This window comes from Amia ocellicauda, chromosome 5, assembly GCF_036373705.1.
Source record: "Amia ocellicauda isolate fAmiCal2 chromosome 5, fAmiCal2.hap1, whole genome shotgun sequence".
Classification (NCBI taxonomy): domain Eukaryota; kingdom Metazoa; phylum Chordata; class Actinopteri; order Amiiformes; family Amiidae; genus Amia; species Amia ocellicauda.
The window spans coordinates 6,968,363-6,989,141 of record NC_089854.1 but is presented as its reverse complement, the minus strand read 5'-3'; the positions used below and the strand labels follow the sequence as shown (position 1 = coordinate 6,989,141).

Below are 20,779 nucleotides of genomic sequence, written 5' to 3'. Positions count from 1 at the left end.
AATGAAATTCAGGGAGATTTAGGACCCAGAATACCAGGCATGACTTCATCAAAAAGAGCCGTGGCTGTAGGGAACAAACTACCAAGACTCATTGTGCACGCTGACTCACTGGGATCCTCCAAGATCCGGCTTGATGAAGATCATGTAACATTAAGCTTCTAGCAATACAATGATAAGATGGCCTAATCAAAACTGAAAACAGACAAAAGATCAAAGTTGCAACTTACATGAGCATTGTGCACATTTGAACCCAGCAACTGAGGGTGGTAAATGCGGTAGGGGACTTACTAAATGTCATATTTAGACTAATTTACTAAAGAACGCATTCGAAAATCTATGTAATTTTGAAATATCTCTTCACAAAAGGTGCAGCTTTGAATGTCACCCTTCGGCACTGGAAGGGGTGACTAATCAGTACAGAACAATTTGAAAAAAGGAACCATTTCCATAGAATTAAACAGAATGAAGACTCTAAAGGAAACAGGGAAGGAAAAATACTTTACTTTATGCAGATTTCTGTACACTATGCCAAAGATTCGAAAATGTCTACTTCAAGCCATACCATTAAAAGAGGTGCATCAACAGACTGAAACAGACAAGTAAATTTAACAAAACACATGCATCCTTCGTTCTTATCATCAGTGCACTTAGGGGCTTGGTTGTGCTTTAGTCTTGTTTTATGGTGAAGGAAATGTAGCAATTAAAGGAGAATACCCTGTAAAGTGCCCAATCTTCACATTGAACAGTCACTTTTTACACCACAGCACTTTGTATTAAGTAGTGCTTAAACCTGCCGATATAAAATGAAGCAGGAATATAAATAAGAATCTCGAAGCCCCAATACGATTGAAGTGGAGCTGAATCTGTGCATCACAATGCAGCATCCCAGCTGTATACAAATGTAACACAAACTGTCAGCAGTTTAAAAAAATGCACCTGAGATCGTCAGTCTTTGTGAACTTTCTGTACATGGTGTGGTGTTCAGTATCTGCATAGTCTGAGCTGTTCCTGCTCAGTTGCTTGTCATATTACTGGAATGGCACGTGAATTTGATGGGTGACTGTGTACTGATTGAATAGCCACAACGTTTTACAACCAAATGCGTAAAAAATGTCATTGGGGCAAAATTATAAGCAGTTCTAAAACCACAAGCAAGCATCTATGTTTTCAGCTGCAAAATGTTGTGAAGCCCCTTTATGAGTCTTTTCAAATGTACTTTTTTGTCAGTTTTGAAATCCTCTGATCAGCACAAAGAGGGTTATATGTACCTATTTGTATCAGCACTCAACATATAACCCTCTCCAACTGAGAAATACTATTTGCGAAGCGAGAGAGGCAGAAAAACAGAGGCTGCCTTTCAAAAGAGCCAATGGGTTTACATGTAAACACTTCAGGAGGAAACAAAACAAAGCCCAGCATAGAACATAACAAAATAAAACACACGCACACAAAAAACCAAGCAGAATCATCAGAAAAAGGAGTCAGCTTTTAGAAAAATCCATGTATTAGTAAATTATTAAAAATGTTGCTCACAATTCATCTGCAAACATTGTCTTTTGCTGCTCAAATCTTCAGTGAACATTGCTGGAACTCCCTTTGGGGATTTACTGTATCATAAAATGGTTATTTTATTTAATTTTTATTTTTTTATGTCCTTATTGCTTGTTGACAATGTCACCCTGTGAACATTTCAACTGTACATTGCACTAAGAAATTATTTCCCATTTTCCCCCCATATACATTCTATATGATTACATTAAGACAAGTTATAATAATTGATCTGCAGCATGGAAATGTTAAAGTCCTAAAGCACATTATTACAGCAGAGTACTGTAATACAAAGAGCTCAGGAAATGTAGCCATCAAAGTAAATTAATCTGAACAATAAGTCATTAGCAATATAACAACAGCAGCTACTAAACAACTCCCGCTGAAGTGTGAAAAATCATAAACACGGAAAATGCAGTGACCAGGCATGAATAAAATGTTTAAACCAACGGAAATAGAAATCAAATCAGCATACAAGACAAGACGAATGTACACAGTGGTATCAGCAGCAATCATCGGAAATAAAAAGAGGAACAGAACAATCTATAACCAGGCACACAAAAACCTGTGAAGCATTAAATAGAATAATCTACAATCAGAAGAAACGCACAATACATACATGAGAAATAAATAAATAAACTTGTCAACTTAGTCGAAGCAAACTATAAGGCAAGGCACCAAGCTCCAGTATAATATATGTGTTTTTGATTTCCACTATAATCTCAGGACTCAGTGTCAGCTGAACAGTGCGGCTAAAAGTTACTTCCATAAAACTACAAAATGTGACTTAATGGAGAAATACCACAGGAATAACATAGGAATGCTTCATGCACTTCCTCTGAACTCTGATGACGATCACATGTATAAACCCTAACCCCAAACCTAGGCTGTAACCCTGTCCCTCCCTGGTGGGTTAGGGACACCAGGACTCATATGCACTCATACACACCTTTATTAGGAATATGTCCCCATTATTGTTAAGCGTGATGTTTTATTATTATTTATGTCTTTATCCAGGTTGTCTGGTTCGGTCAATATTGCACAGACTTTCATCACAAACAACTCAGACAAGCATCGGGAACAGCACATTCTGCAATAGTCACAGAGCAGGTTGACCGAATAGAAGTGAAACGCAGAACACAATAAAATGCAAATCACTCGTTCTGTGCAGCAGTATAAAAGCAGCTGTTGCAAGGTGAAGTTTTCCAGTGCACTTGAATAGAAAGTGCGTGGAACAGGATGAATGAAGTATTGAACAAATGGATTCTCATCATCTGATCTTCTGGAGGAATCCAGAGTCCGCGTGATGTAGCATTGCGAGGTGAGAGTTTATGTATTACAAAACACACTTTTCAAGTCAACAAACCCACATTAATCAGAAGGGGTCTGTTACACCACACATCGCACATGGCCATTTGATTGAGGCGAGTTCAAGCAGAGATCTATAAACCCAATATTCCTGCTTCAAAAGCTCTGAGGTTACCTTGTAAACGGATTCGACACCTCATTGGTGTTTTTGGACATTATTAATATCAGCTTCAGTTCATAATTCACTGTCCTGCGTCTATACTTAGCAAGGTCTCCCCAGGGCGTTTCTACTACGCATTAGCTATTTAGACATAGTGTATTTCAATGTTAATTCACCTCATCTTGCTGCAGTCGCCACAGGTTATACAGTATTGTGCTTCAGTATATAAATTATTGTATTAATAATGTGTGCAATATGTTTTTCTTGTTCCTGGCACAGAGAATATAATGTCAAAATATAATTGTAATGGAAATGTAATGTTCACGGTCACTCACCAGAATAAAGACAATTTTATTTTCTGAAATTATTATTATTATTATTATTATTATTATTATTATTATTATTATTATTATTATTAAATACGATTATTTCTGTTCCTTCTAGGTATCCCCCCCTGCTCCATCAGCCTGATGGAATTAAACAAAGCGATTCACACAAAGAAAGCGATTTTGATAATTAGAATAAAACAAGAAAATGAAAATTGCTTTTGCCATCAGTGCTTCTTTAGATGTATTTTTAACATAATGAGTGGGTGTCATGCATTACGATAGCTAAACCACAATCTGTAAAAGCAATAGCCTTGCTGTGAACTGAGGAACCTCTGTACTAAAATCATTCCCACTGGTTAGCTCCAACAGGTATGACAATAGTGTTGATTTTAGCAATTATCGAGATAAAACTTTACCTGGATTCTAGATTAATGTAGTCATAAATGTCTAGCAAAGATGCCATGTCATGTCTACATACTAATGCAATTCAAACCTGGTGAAGATTCAGAAAGGATACAGGAGGTATATTATAGTTTGAACTTCCCAACTTATTTAAGAATAGGAATGTGTTTCATTAGAGGGTGGGGTGGGGATGAGGGGGTCCTGTTATACAGAGAAAGGATTAGACAAAAAAAACAAGTATTACCATGTTTGATTAAAAAGATTTGAACATCACAGTACATTTATACATGGAGGAATTTCTGCAATACATCTGTGCTGTGTATTTTTCCATCTGTAAAGCCCCTCGCAGGCCAGTACATGTGCCATTCACTCATGCATTAATCATTAGTCGTCATAAAAGTGTCCTCAACATGTGCAATTGGATTGTCTTTGCCGCACAGCTGCATTCTGAGAAACTGCAAGGACCTGACAGCTTATTTTTGCAAGCTATTGCACAGCCATCACGTCCAATCAGATTTTTAGGGCTGTAGGTGGCCCTGGCCGCTGCACAAACATATCCCTGAAACGCATCGCTATATCAACGTCTCCTACGCTGCAGCGAGAATACAGTATTTAGACAAGCAGCTCACCAGACACCTCCGAAGCATCAAAGGATAATAGCCAATACAAACTGAACTGATGAAAAAACATCAGGATACAGACAGCAAATAGCAAGCATGGTTTTATTGATTGATGTATGTATTTTGTACTACTACTGCATCATCTTTAAAGAATCTTGTTCAGTAGATAATCCTGCAGCACAAAAAGTGTAATATCGGTCCATTAGAAAAACTGGTGGATTATTAACTTGATTATTATTATTGATGGGATATGAGGGACAACGGCAGTGCCAGTGTGGGTGAAATTGTGTGGTGAGGACCTGATGCCTCCACCAGCATGACAGCTGGGAGTGTAACACAGGGGCTTCTGGGACTGGAGTGTTGAAAATATGTCAGGGTCTGCTCCGAGTCCTCGCTTCATTCCCACATAATCCTTCTGGGATGAACTGAAATGATGAATCGGGAAGGCAGTGCAGCAGTGCTGTTTAGCAGCATCAACCCGCCGCAGCGCTGATAAGCACAGCGAATTCCTCCCGAGGTTCCTACTGCTTGCGTTGCTTTCTGCCGCTGTTGTCTTTTTTGTTCAAAGCTTGATTCGGCCCTGACCAGGGGTTAATTGCTTTAACACTCTTTAAAGGGATGTGGCTCCGTGCTTTGGGATTCCGTCTTCATTAACGCATTGTTTCTAATCCTGTATGTTTCATTTAGTGCCAGAGTGGAAGGCCACCGTGAAGTAGCGCCACTGGAATCTGCAGTTGCTGAGTGTGTTAACATTTTCTGGACCATAATATCATTATCGATAATAGAATCAACTGACAGAAAACCCTGTATCAGCATTTTATGTTTGTCTTATTCTAAATCAGCTCGCATTCTTACACTTTTTCTACACCGCCCACCGCTGATCAGATGGCCTAATGGCAGAAAGTATCACAGATTTGTCCACCTGTCATCTAAAAAACTTTTGACAGGAGCTCCCACGCATTGACAAATAGTGCAGTAGTCCAGAAGTGCACTTTAATCAAGAAGACTGCCGTGCCCATTAGAATATTCGTTAGGAGAATGATTCAGTGTTTCCATTTTTGTTCTGTTGCCTACAGTGTATTCTGAGATCCCGAAGTTGCACACTATGCTGGGGGGTCTCTCATTGTCCCAGTGAGATAAGATTTGTTTTTGTGTAACTTAAATTATTCTTGTAGATGTCTCTCTTTTAAGTAAACAGCTAAAAAGATTTGGTTTAAAGAGGTGGGACAACACCTCAAGTATTGGAAACGGATACATCTTGATGTTTTAATTGATAACTCTTACTGAGACTTAACCTCGGATACAGGCATGAATAAATTATAATCTTTTAATAGTGCTTCTCGATGCTCCTTCATAACCTATCCAATGGCTTTCCCTTATTAGTTTGAATTAGTATTGTTTCTTTATTTGAAAATCTCTTTAATGCATTAGTGTGTGGAAATAAAACAAATGTGGCATGACAAAATGCATCTCTAAATGCATAAAACTGGTGACTGGGCTTTTATTTTCTTTCTTGGTTTTGTTTAATCGGTTTCTTAATACAAAAATCAATTCCTTTACGCGGACAAAATCGGATCAGAGGAGTATAAGATGGTTTCAGTGTTAAAGGAGTGTGAAATAGAGTTGTTTTCGTTGCCTCCCCAGTGCTGGACCACCAGGGATACTGTATGTTTGTGAGTGTGTGGGGAGATGGGGGAGTGGATGCTGATTACAGTAGGATTGTGGATTCAATATGTGGGGGGGTGCCCAGCTGATTTCTCTACCACCTCAGGCTGCATTACATACTCAAGCCTCCCACTCTGTTGTTACAATTTATGAAATGAAGATAATTTTAGTCATATGTCCTCAATCATTAATTTACAGAGACTGTACTGCAAAAATACATACGCTGCCAACAGACTGACGTTGTCCGAGTTTTTAGCGGATTCGAAAGCAGCGTCGTCATCACAATGATAGTCCGGTCTGGTCTAATGAGGGCTGTTTCGCTTCCTCATGAGGAGAGGATACTGTATCTAGTGTGTTGATATACTGTGAAAAGTAGTCAAGTCCAGTCGTGTCTATGTTGTAATGTCAATGTGTTGGTCTTAAATATGACTAGTTTTATCTAAGGGGGAGGGATGTAGGATATTGATAGTTGGTCATTTGGGTTTATATTGTAACCTAATCCCTGAACAGCTCTGATAGTTGAAGGGGCATGGGTCAGGGGAAGCCATGTCCTGACTGGGTTTTACTTCTGTTCTGTTACAGAATAGTGAGAACCAAATTGAACAACCATTTAACGACAGCAGTTTTGTCTCGTTATTATGTCTAGTGGAATACCGAGTTGATTATACTACACTTCTAAATGTATTATACTATTTCGTCTTACTCATTGACCCACCGATGAGATTGTTCCACTGAAATAAATATTGATAATACAGTAGTGGTGTCCGTTATACCCAAATATATGCTGGTGTTTTTAATGTACTAATTGGCGCCATTTACAAAAAAGACTACAGGAGTACATTTTGAAAAAGAGTTATCTTACAAGGCCTGCCATTGCGCTGATTGGACTGCTCTTGTGATAACTCATTGGCCAAGGCACAACTGAGGGAGGAATGACTCAACATCAGATCTCACCAGGGTGCCTGTCATAGTTTTGTTCAGTTCTTCATCTTCATAATGTTACCTTTGATCCTGAGCTTTGAAGGCAATAACTAGGGGACATCCCAGGCTCAGGGGTTGCAGCATTATAAGGGAATCTAATTTACATTGGCTAATAAAGCCATAATGTGTCTTTCTGGTTTTAAGACTCCCTTTGTGAATTTAATAACCACCAGTTCCATTCACCCCAGCTGATACAGCTTTGTATGATTTATTCATTTAATAAAACCTTTAAAGCCAGAGACAGAAAGAAAGAAAATCCTATTAACCCTGAGCAAATTCAAGTTTCATAGTTCAAATGGCATTAGCAATTTGATCCCTGTGCGTTTGTGTGCCCAGGAAAAAACTTTTTCTTCTTGCTAATGTTTCCTATTTGATCAGTTAAACCACTAAGATCACTGATTTAAAAACAAAAAACGATTGGAATTAACTTACTCTGCAAAGGCTATGAATACAATCTGACCGTTCGATCTCGACTGGTTGTACATATTTTCGCCGACCCTTGCATACCTACCACAACCAATATCTATTTCCTTCATAGTCATTTATTTTCTGGAAGTTTTTTCGAATTTAAAGAAAAACTGAAAATTAATCTTGAGCTGTTCCCTGCCAAAATGTAAAATAAACTTCAAATGGCAATGTGTTTGGATCATTGCTCCTCGGAGGCTCCCTGAAGCTTCCAGAGTCCTCACTCTGTCTCTGTCATTAGGGCTCATGGACAAATGCATTCATAAACAATTGTTCGATATTGCTACCATTTCAGCGTCATCTGCACAGCTCCCCACTGGATCTATCTATGTCAGTTTTGTCCTTTAAATACATGTATTTCTAATCAGAGACAGTATATTAAATGGGGGATAACAACAAACACCTAACAACGGACGTTTTGTGAAGTTAGAATTTGTTGATGGAGTTACTGACACAAATAAAGGGCTGGGCATAAGAAAGAAAAGCTTCTACTGCACATTTCATTTTGCAGGAACTGTTATGTGATACTGTGAATTAGCACTCTAAAATACGCTTGAGAGGAGCCCTGAACTACACATTGGAGATAGCGTTATCGGTAATTACTTTGCAAATGAGTCTGCACGTCTGTTCTGACTGAGAAATATCTTAAAAGCACCAGCCACAACCAGGCCAAATATTCTCAGTCACCCAGTTTACAACAGTTTAGGCTGATTAAGGCCTTCAAACTGGTAACGGTGGCAGACCTCCTGTACTGCTGACCAGTCACACTTATTTTATGTGTCAGCTACTTGGGCCAGTGGCAAAGCACACATTGAGAGAATTTCCTTAAATCAGGAAAAGTTATTAATGAAAAAATGGCTACTCACACAGCCTAGACAGAGCTGTCGCACTCCATGGTTTCTTGAAAAATATTTGTGGGAAACAAATGTCAGAAGGTTAATGGGGAGTGTAGATCTTAGTTACACCTTAAAGGCTTTAAAAGACTGAAAGGAAGGGTTACTGTCCCTCAGTCAACCCTAGTAATACCTTAGTAGTAGGCATATCAATCAACAAAACAAATATACATAAGTAAGCATTACATTTAATTTACATTTCAATTTAAGAAAGCTGCTTCTCAGTTTTCAAAGCATTATTTGACCGGTATGTCCTCTGCTTTGCATGAGACTTTGAAGTTCTTATCTCTGTGTACAATGTACTGGACCTGCCATCTTCTTTGCAATGCTGATTTTAACATCATCTTTGAAGTGTGGGATTCCTTATCAGTTCAAGTCAATTAAATTATTTGAGGATGCATTTTATTATTTGGCATTTCTGTGCTTTTAACTGAGAAGTTCAAATATTTAGTCTTTCAGAAAGCATTCGGTCTTTGGTCTCTACCTTAATGACCCTGAATTCAACAGTACATTTAAACATCCAGGTTTCCACTATTGTGGAACAGTTATTGCTTTAATTCTAATAGTGTCTGTATAATTCTGTGTTATACAAATACAACTGATCTTAACTACTGCACTTCTGTGCTGCCTTGTATCCTGTCATTGCAAATATTGGGGGGAATAGTTGTAAGTAATTGTTTTTTCTTGTTTTACATTTTTTTTTTAATTCTTAAAGAAAATAAAACAAACTATTGAAACAATTTGCACCTTCCTTTACCTGTCAATTTACCACCATTTCTAACCGCTCATTGGACATATTCATTGCTGGATGTAATTGATATGAAAACTCCTGGAGTCTTCTTGCATGTGAAGCAGATTGACTTTCAAAGGGAATAAAATAAATGAGAGCATCGGGGACAGGAACGGCTGCTGAGCCTTGCTCCCTATCTCTGTCGTCTTCGTTAACCGGAGCTACCAGCTGCTTAACACGAGAGGAAATTGAAAATATTCAGAGCAGAAATGTCACAACAGCACTGTCTGTGTGAAGAGGATGACAGGTCTCGGGCAGAAATGCGATTTTTCAAATTAAGCTTTTTGAAACTCATCTTCTCTGCGCACCTTATTTAATTTTGCGTTACTCCCATCCAGTCCTCCACGGTCTCTAATTAACATTTTTATTTATTTATTTATTTATTTATTTATTTTAAGTTTTGACTCATTTTTACACAGGCGTATGAGAATGCACTGGAACACAATGTTAGTTTGAATTTATTAAATTAATTTGCATTTAGGCCCAGACTGAATAATAACTTCAACTTCCCAAATCACAAAGCAAGTACATGATGGTGACTTTTTGCCATTCGACTAAATGGCAACCTTCCAAAAATGCTCTGGGTTTTTGTATATGAGTAGCAGATGGGTCAAAGTTTTTGTCAAGTTTTGTCTTCATTAAGAACAGCTGTATTTTTAAAAGCACAGTAACAGGTTGTTTAAAGATCTACAATATGCTATAGCTTGTGCAATGTGCAGAAACTAAAAGCAACTTGTTCTTCAATATATTCTATTTGTATATACCTTGCATGTAGAGGTGAATAGCTGGTTCACACATGTGCATGTTTAGTACACATATGAGCCGTTTATGAGATACATATATATTTTTGATGGTTGATTATTCTTTTCAAGATTACATTTCAAGTATTTCATTATTATAAACTAAAATCTGCTAAGAAAAAAAGAAACATTCTTGTAATGGTCAGTCCTGCTATGCAAATTCTTATGGCGTCCTTGGCTTTAAATGTATGTAAAGAGCAACATAAGTACAGACCCTGGAGAGCTCTGCAAATGACACTGAAATGGTGGAAAAAGTGAACGACTGTCCACGAATGCCAAGCAAGAAGAATCAATTTCAGAATGGTAACCACTGCATTACTGTAAAGTGATGCTGACAGGAATCTTGCTTAGCCACAAGTGGTGGAGATGAGACACAGTAAGTGGATGCACATTGTTCAGCAAATATGGGCCTGATATAATTACATTTTCAAAACAGCTGGGCTGAAAATAAGCTGAAAACTACCAGGAACAAACCACTCAGCTTCAAAAAGGGTAATATACACTCACCTAAAGGATTATTAGGAACACCTGTTCAATTTCTCATTAATGCAATTATCCAACCAACCAATCACATGGCAGTTGCTTCAATGCATTTAGGGGTGTGGTTCTGGTCAAGACAATCTCCTGAACTCCAAACTGAATGTCTGAATGGGAAAGAAAGGTGATTTAAGCAATTTTGAGCGTGGCATGGTTGTTGGTGCCAGACGGGCCGGTCTGAGTATTTCACAATCTGCTCAGTTACTGGGATTTTCACGCACAACCATTTCTAGGGTTTACAAAGAATGGTGTGAAAAGGGAAAAACATCCAGTATGCGGCAGTCCTGTGGGCGAAAATGCCTTGTTGATGCTAGAGGTCAGAGGAGAATGGGCCGACTGATTCAAGCTGATAGAAGAGCAACTTTGACTGAAATAACCACTCGTTACAACCGAGGTATGCAGCAAAGCATTTGTGAAGCCACAACACGTACAACCTTGAGGCGGATGGGCTACAACAGCAGAAGACCGCACCGGGTACCACTCATCTCCACTACAAATAGGAAAAAGAGGCTACAATTTGCACAAGCTCACCAAAATTGGACAGTTGAAGACTGGAAAAATGTTGCCTGGTCTGATGAGTCTCGATTTCTGTTGAGACATTCAGATGGTAGAGTCAGAATTTGGCGTAAACAGAATGAGAACATGGATCCATCATGCCTTGTTACCACTGTGCAGGCTGGTGGTGGTGGTGTAATGGTGTGGGGGATGTTTTCTTGGCACACTTTAGGCCCCTTAGTGCCAATTGGGCATCGTTTAAATGCCACGGCCTACCTGAGCATTGTTTCTGACCATGTCCATCCCTTTATGACCACCATGTACCCATCCTCTGATGGCTACTTCCAGCAGGATAATGCACCATGTCACAAAGGTCGAATCATTTCAAATTGGTTTCTTGAACATGACAATGAGTTCACTGTACTAAACTGGCCCCCACAGTCACCAGATCTCAACCCAATAGAGCATCTTTGGGATGTGGTGGAACGGGAGCTTCGTGCCCTGGATGTGCATCCCACAAATCTCCATCAACTGCAAGATGCTATCCTATCAATATGGGCCAACATTTCTAAAGAATGCTTTCAGCACCTTGTTGAATCAATGCCACGTAGAATTAAGGCAGTTCTGAAGGCGAAAGGGGGTCAAACACAGTATTAGTATGGTGTTCCTAATAATCCTTTAGGTGAGTGTATATTGATATTATATTACAAATAGCAATAGATGTCCTTATACCTTGCAATAATCAACCCATATTTCAACACAAAGAACGAAGCACCCTCTCTCATTAGGACTGACCAGATAAGTTTGCAATACAGACTGTGCATTATGAATACAAGTTAATAGCATCACCTAATACAATCAGAACTTAATTAATTGTTGAGCATCCAAAATCTCGCTTGCGTCCTCTTTGTTCATGTGTGTAATACTACATTGAGGCTAGTGTAATGGAAGACTGTCTACTCCGAAACATTTAATAATGGCTATAAGAATAAATATCTAACATGCTCCTGTGTGCACATTAAAGAATGGTTTTCTCAAGTGCAGTGAATACTAAATCAGTTTCAAAGATTATTGGCAGAAGAAAACCTCACTGATTATTAAGGAGACTCAAGGACAGCCAAAGGGTCGATTCACTTGCGTTTCAAGTGGTTATTTGCTGCAGCAAATAAATTAATTAGGCATCAATACCTGTTCCAGTCACCTGCTTATTGCTGCACTTATATTTAAGCCAGAACTATTTAAGCAAAACTATACAGAGAAAAGCACTACAACATCTTTCTACAACACACCATTCTCAGTCAGCTTTCCTTCAATTTCAAAATTTATAATAACTTCTATAAGGGGGGGGGGGATTCTTGCAAATGTTATGATCGCTTGTTCCCAATGCAACCTGTTTTTCAGTATGTTAAAATTTTGTCTTTGCCCCTAAGAAATCAAAATAACCTCCTGTTTCTTTAGAGATAACATGCATTTACTGCTGTATGTACAGAGATCACTGATTATTTTTGACGGATATTTTTTTACTCACACAATAACAAAACACAAAATTTAGTGAGTAAGGAGTGATATACAGCAAACCACAAACTGTGAAGTTATAACAGTAAGTATTTCCTACAGAGTGACCTTTTCAGAGCATTCCAAACGTTATCTTTCAATTTGAAAATGGTTCCCAAAAAGGGATTATGGGATACTGTGTACCCCAGCAGTCGCAAGGGAAGACATCTATATGCCAGTCCATCATGGGGCAGCACTAACATACATGCAACATAACACCCACACAAACACGCACATAAACACACCTGACTACAGGAACAATCTAGAGTAGTCAAATCAACCTAAGCAGTATGTCTTTAACAAGTAAGAGGAAACCAGAGCACCTGGCGAAAACACACAGCCACGAGAGAATGTGCGACACCCAAGACCGGATTTGAACCCGGCTCCCAGATACAGGTCATTTTCCATAGCATTTCAGTGAGGGAGCTCGAGTAGCAGGATCCATTCTCTCCTTACATATCTCCTTTACTACACCCTGTGATATGTCTATTATATATTTTTATAGATACATAGTATCTATATTTATGAACAGGCTATTTTTGCACAAAGGGATATCTGCAGAATTAGGACAGGAGTCCATGGAATTGCAAAGGAAATATTATAAATAATGAAAAACTCATTGCTAATACATCAAATATAGATCATATGCTAGCAGACTTTACTAGCAAAGATGCCCAAGATAAGCATAATACATTAATCCTGTAGGGTTAGATGCAATTGGTACACAGACCACAGATGTACTATAAAGCACTTAAAATAAATCTTCAGGAACTAATGATATCTACCACCAAGTTACAAAGAAGATTTGAAATTATCTACTGTTTATTGCTATAATTTGCCACTTTGCAAAGGAAGCAACAACTATTAATGCCTGCCCTTGAGCAGTCAGCCATTCACAGCTTTGAGCTGAAATTCACATTTTCTATGTTGATTTCTTGTGTTTAATAACCATGTCCAAATTATACCTGAGGGTAAATGTCATAGTCCTGTTAATCCATTCTGAGCCACAATACTCATTTTGAAAGAATTCTCATCAGCTTGAAAGAAACAAAACACTAATTTGATTTGTATTTTATAAAACAAAACTCTCTCTCACACACACACACCAACAATAAAAAGCTATTGTTTCTAAATGTTTGTCTGGCCACACTCCTTAGATGTAATTAATCTCAAAATATTACAGCTGATATTAGTTTGAAGTTCACTTCTGCTATTACAACACCGGCAGAAAAATGATTGGTTATTGTTCATACCTATGACTGTGTTTACATAGTGGTAAATAGTAATGACATGTAGTGTTATGACTTCTTTTAAGGTGGTATGTCTGGATGACAATTTGATTTGATAGCACTATACTGTGTTAATTTAACAATTAGTGCTTTGGGCCTTTGTGATTTGTTGTGTTGGTTGTTGTCAAATAGTATTCAGACTTAAACCAAAGCTACTTAAAAATGTAATAGACCAAAACCACCTGAATCCAGTCGTGACAGGAGTAGGCATATGTCTACTGTCACGACTTATTTAGCAGCATGTAAACAAAGCACATGATTCCAGATGATTAAAAGCCTACGAATCCAGACTATTATAGTAATTAATCAAAACACATGACTGTATCCTAATTTCTATACAGCTGTGTTTCCTGCACTGCCCATAGGCAGGGCTTTGATATTTAAAAAAAAAAGATGCATTTTGTTAATCAATATTAAACCCTGAGCATTCCAGAAAAGCAATGAAATAACGAGGAAGCTTAAGTAAGATTGTGGGATTGATATAGTGGTGAGGTTACAGAGCCATTTCTGGCCTATACCTGTCATACTGTACTCAGCTGTGTTTATTTCATTAAAGGTCACAGACGCATACTCTATGGCGTCTCTTTATAGAAAAGCCTATTAGTTACTGTAAGAGTTGCCCCTATACTCTGCTTTCCCCTAATGTGCCGCCTTCCCTGATCTAACCATCCTGATGTTTGTTTTGATGCAAATGCCTCTGTGTCCAGTACTTTGTCTACATTTATAGGCCCTGGCATAAGTGCTCGAAACATAAGTGCTCTGAGACGTTGCATCTTTGGATGGGCTTCGGGAGATTTTGTGTTCTGAAACGTGATGATTACTTGACTGTACTTTTGATATATTTAATGTTTTCTCTGAGCATATCGCTGTCCCAGGATTGCGCTATAGAGGGTGCGCTATAAAATAAAAACTGCATGATTGATTAGATAAATAAACACTACAGCTGCTAGTGCCATTGCAGTTAAAGCAATGGGTCAATTCTAAGTATTTGAGACAGCAGTAATGAAAAGATTACTCCTGTAGACAATTCTGATTTTCTCCATAATTGTATTCACATTAATGATTTTGTTAACCATATAATGTTGTGAATATATAGTATATTTTATGCTAGTGTTTGATAAAACCACAGAAGTGGCCTTAGAAAAATACATTAGACTGTTCAATAACATCTACACCAAGAAATAAAACAAAAACCAACAAAGACAAAATTACCTCAGGATTTCAGATGTTGGCAAGCATAGCATGCCATTTGGTATTCAGCGGAGTAAGTCTACTAAATAATTTACGGAAGCTCAATACAAATCTGTATGCCCATAATACACCGAGGAGTAAACAGCAAGCATTCTCATGCTGTAAAGTTTGGATATAAATACCTTATTTGCTTTTTTGGTAGTACTGTAGCATGCTTCATTGGTACAGATTGCAAACAGAAAAAACCCGCACACAATAAACAACGTTTTTTACAATGTGTCTTAGGAGATAACAGTGCAGCAATCTGCATTATCTTGGGCATTACGTGACACTGTGTCTGCTGAGTGCTGGAATTGAACTGAAAGGAAACTGAAGCGCACACTGTAATTAAAATGCTGTACATCCTATCCAAATTAATGTAAAGGCATTGTATTCCTCTGTGTCTTCTTTATTGTGCCTACTGCAGCATCTTAGCGGAGCACTCGAGCAGCTTGTAACAGCTGAAATAATTCACCGAGCCCCTGCAATAGAAGAGGAGGCCATTCGTTTTCACCTATTGCATGATCTCCTGTATTGTGCAGATAGCTTCTGGCACGGTTAAAATGAATGGCTGGTCAGTTGGAACACCTACATGCGCTCTCCAGGGAGCCAGATTAGATCTTGTCTGCAGTGAAGACCTTTCTAGTAAGACAGCCACATTTACACTTATCTGTTCACTTTGCTCCTAGCCATACAGAGTCTAACCACGTGCAGGGCCAACAGGAAACTAGATGGTCCGGTAGTCATGGTAAAGGCTTACTAGGAGGGTCCTACTTCAAATCCCAGATCTGTCACTTCCCCACGGTGTGTGTCACGGAGCAGGTTAATGGTCTTCCTTGTGCTCTGTTCCTCACATAAGACATTACCCTTAGGTACCCAGCAAGACGTCTATATCACACTCGAGGGCTGGTAAATTGGGAAACTATACTTTGTTAAGCCCACTACATGTTTGTGAAATATATATACGTCACACTGGTTTCTTACACTGAAATCCGATGGTCAGGAGGTCTGCAGTAGTAGTTAGATCCCAATCAGTTACACAAACGTTATGATAACTAAATGAGAAAAGGTTTGGAATTGAATCGAACAGCCTGAAAATAAATTGACTTAATACAAATAAGTCATCTATTGAGGCTTTAGGCCTTTTGTAACAGGCCATGATTTGAAACTCTCAGGCAAAACTAAACTCTTTTTAGACTCTGCTTGTGTTAGCCGATTAAAAATGTATTATGTTTTCTTTTTTCTGTGTGTCTGTTTGTGTGCTTTTGTGATTTTACTTTCACTTTTGGCAAAAAGCTTCCCAGGATGCAAGAAGAGCTTCTCTCAGAGAGGTCAGACAGGAAGTCTTAGAGAGAGACGCATTCATAATTTAAAGTCCTGAAATTGAAACTGACTTTGTTTCACAGAGAGATTTGAAGTTATTTTTGAAAGTTGGATGATACACTTTCCTGACTAAAAAGACAACATTTCTATTTATCTATGCTGTTAGCATCCTTAGAATAAGTGATGGGATGATATCTCAGATAAAAACTTTAAAAAAATTGAAAACAAATGGGTTGTGTGTTTGAGAATAGCGTGGGTTGTCTGTATTTTTCTAACAGGGTACAGGAGCCTATTCCCCTGGAGCTTGAACAGTGCATAAACACCCTTCACCTGGGGAACAGGCTTTGACACAGTGGCCTTGTTGTTAATTTGGGAATTACTGCTTGTATCTGCAAACACAACACAGATATAGTCAGTTTAGGGATACTCATACTTTGCAGCGTTTAGTTCTAGACTAAAGAGCCTCCTACAAGGATCTTAATATTATTCAATTATAATGATATTAATATAATAATGTCTTTGTATGAAGTTACCCTAACCACTTTACTTCTGTAAATGTAGTCACTGTCAGCTAATTCATTTAACTAATCTACATAATAATGTTATAGAATATCTTACTCCGTTAAAGCTGAAAACAATGCAGAAGGGTTGTTAAACAACTAATTGGTTCAATTAAGTACTTAATAAAGTAATTAGGAGTGCTGAGTGTAACAAAAGAAAGAAGCATTTTTTTTCTGAGGAGCCGGGTTTGAGTTACACTGCAAGACGCGAGAGGAATCGGGTAATAATGCACAACAGTGTGTCAGACATGTTTTACAGCTACTTGCGCCATGTGTGTGTAGTATCTCTTAACTAATGGCCCGTGTGAGTTTTCAAACTACCTGCAGGTTATTATAGAGAGAGAGCACAGTGTTCCCCTGCCCTAGTGGTGAGGCAAATGCTGCTTTTTATAGCTGACAGACCTTTAAGCACTTAGAAATTGGCAGCAGAAATGGATATGGGCAAAGGTGGGGGGCTGGGGATGGCAGCCATCCATAGATCACATTAAACTCCATTAGAAAGAACATTGTTTTCCTCCTTAAAAAAACAGCAGGCGTCTCTTTTGACTTTCCCAAGGCTGGCAAGCCTAATTGACGCGCAATCTGCATGCCTCGAAACTGACACATCGCCCCCCTGTGCTCAGAATCCATACACTCTTAAAAATACATGAGCTTCAGGTGCAGATGAGAAACCTCCTGGGCTCTTCAGAGCACAGACTTAAAATATTTCCGAGAGGCCGCTCAAAATATTTGCTGGAATTGAACTGATGCTCCACAGCTAAAGTTCCCCAAGCGCAGCTGAGCGAGCTGCAGACGGAGAGCTGTTCTTGGCTTCCAGATAGACACGTGGAGACAGCGGCTTCTCCAGGGAAAACCTTACCAGACTTCTCTTCAATCACTGTTTAAACAAGACGGCCATCACCTTCCACAGAGATGAGAAAAATACCTGCAAGGAGCAAAACTACTACTACTACTACTACTACTACTTATAATAATAATAATAATAATCAGAAGAAGAAGTGAGAAAAGCACTAGATTATTTAGGGAAGCATGTTTTGTTTCTTTGTTTTCTGAAAATTCTTTACAAAAACGCACCCTGTTTAGTTCACCATCAGGAAGTGCTTCACATTTAAGTGTGGAATATAACGTTAACCGCTCTGACACTTGTAGCTGTGAGGAAAGGCTGACATTTACACTTTGAATCCTAGGTGTCTGGTGATGTGAAAAAGTTCTAACCTCCTCTTCCCACCTCCCCTAAACAATAAAAAACAGCTTCTGTTCAGCCTTCAACTGGCAACGCTAATTACGATCAACAAGCTGCTAACTTACGATGACACTTCATGTCTTCACGTCTTAGCTGTAACAATCATGGGCGAACTGTAGTTTGGCCAGTTTGCCGAATTACATTAATTCAGAGTGGCAGGGCCCTTTTGCATTTAACCACATTAAGTGTTCTTTTGAATTAATTTGAACCTCCCCAGACAAGAGCTGACCACTTACCTACAGAACACATGCTAAGACAGCTTAAATACATTAAAACATTAACATATCACTTAAAAGTGTTATTTCGGTCTCAGAAAATTAGTGTGCAGCTGTTGTTAAATGTCATTCACGGCCAGTGTGGGGAAAATGAGGTCACCACGGGTGCATGTGTCAGTCCAATGGATCGCCATGCTTGTGTTCATATTGTTACATAAGCACGCATGCGAGGGAAGGAAGACCATTAACAGGAAAGCTGTTTCAGGAGTTTGGTGTTGATAATTTGAAAGGTGATCACAGAATATCTAACCGTAGAAAAGACTGATTTTTTTTTTCAGATGATAAGTGCTGGACAGTCAACATTTGTGGGCGGAAAAATACCATTCTATTGCAACAACTGTTAGAGTTTTATCAACAGAAGAGTGGTACTAAAGAAAATGTTTGCCCTTCTGGTCAGCACAGGTTTCCATCTCATGCCACAGTTTAATTAATTTTGTACATGTATGAAAGCATTTCATGATGTACCGACAGGACAATTCGCCGACGCTAACAGGGCTGCAATGCTGGTTTCGGGGCATTTGTTACACCTAAACAGCAAGCAGGCAGAATGAATGACTTCAAAGGTAGGCAGGGTGCAGTGGTGTCATCCACAACGAGGAAAGGGTGACTGGAAATATTAGGTCACGGTAAAGTTGCAGCAAGTCTAAACCTTAAAGAACTGAATCATAAAAGACTGTGTAAAGGTATTTTGCAACTTTTGCTGTCTGAGGGCAAATTAATTACTTGTTTAATAAACTATAAGCCTCCCTTCACAGCTGCTTATTCCAACCAGCAAAACCTACTTATTAAGAAACTGCTGCCCGTATTCAGAAATCTGTGCTAGATATTTATAGAGAAACACTTGAGACAAACTTCTGACACTCTGCAGCTGATCAATATATAATTAAGTTTAACTAATTTTCCCCCCATTGCCAATCAACACTATCATGCTTTCACAGTGTGCACTATAGGAAGTGGCTAACATCAGCATTCAAAAACAGGGAAAGAAAGTAATCAGAGAGATGCCTTGATAATATGATTTCCCAGGAACAAAGATGCTTGCCCTGAAAATACAAAACCATGTGCAAATAAATGTTGAAATATTACAGATAAAACCAAATCACACAAAACAGACACATATTACTAATTTTTATAAAGGCATTTCAGCTATGGAAAGTACAAAACAGAGATCCACCTGGGAGAAAGAGGATTTTTTCATACACACATTTGCTTTTACTGAGAATCAAAAGTGGTCACTGAAAAATGTTATCCTCAATAAAAACATTATAGCAAATTTGTATTCTTTTTTGTAAAGAAAAAGCACTGAATATGCTTGAGTGTCTGTTGCACTTAAACATTACACATCTGTTGCAGTGTTTCCAATGTGTGTGAGCTCCTCCATCATACTGCACTGTTACACAGAACTGGAGCTGAGAGAGAGCAGAAAAGCATTCCCCCCATCTGAAAAGTTTGCTATAGTATTTCCCAATACTAATCATCCTCGAGAGCATGCAAAGAACTGAGTTAACCCTTTCTGACAAAACTCAGACATTCACACTGGATTTTGCACTTTTCCAAACTGTTGCTTACGTGAGAAAGAGTGTATCAAGAATATATGCAATCTTAATAACAACAAAAAAGTTTTCCAGTCCCAAGTACCAAACCTGACCTATGAAATGAAAGCTACTGTCTTTGTTTGCGCTAGCCAAGCACATGGACACTGTTACTTGTTTAGGGTTTCAATTTTGCATTACTTTTCTATACTTCAATCAGCATGACTGTAAACCACATTTCTAAACCTGCAACCTGTCTTCTTGAAAATTATTAAGCAATTAATTAATTAATTAATTGGCAAGGAACTGAAGACTGTACCTGTCTCGGTGATGTTGGAGCTCTGGTCTGAAAGGAGCAGCAGGAAGTCCTGGCACGTTTTGGGTTCTAGGCCCGCATTGTTCTTACGACACAGTTCAGTGATGAGGCCAACCGCCCTCTGACAAAAAGCATCATGCTCCTCCCCCGGACCACTCATCTCCCAAGTCTCATCCTCTGTTCTGAGTTTTCAGCAACGGCAAAACTGTTTCCTTCAGGCTAAAAACAAAAAAGAAAGATGAAAAAAATGAGTGCTGGACCTTCTGGTTTCTTCTACTCGCAAGCTTCCATAGATGAGCAACGTTCACAGATTGGTCTGTTGCTGCAGCAAACCCGGAGACAGAAAATCATAATGAATTGAAGCCACCCCCCATACAATACACACACACACATATATTTTCTTTTGTAACTGATAGGGTCAGTGCCCTAGGAGCCACCTGGAGCCGCAATACAAACTCTCCTCA

General features: G+C 38.7%; 1 protein-coding gene across 1 annotated transcript in view; it reads right to left on the bottom strand.

The window, feature by feature from the left end:
* Nucleotides 1–20,475, bottom strand: part of syt6b (synaptotagmin VIb) — a 73,868-nt gene extending 53,393 nt beyond the window's left edge. Inside the window, exon 1 of the mRNA XM_066705666.1 lies at nt 20,319–20,475. Within this exon, the coding sequence (XP_066561763.1) occupies nt 20,319–20,475 (157 nt within the window). The remainder of the gene's footprint in view (nt 1–20,318) is intronic.
* Between the last annotated feature and the right edge of the window lie 304 nt (nt 20,476–20,779).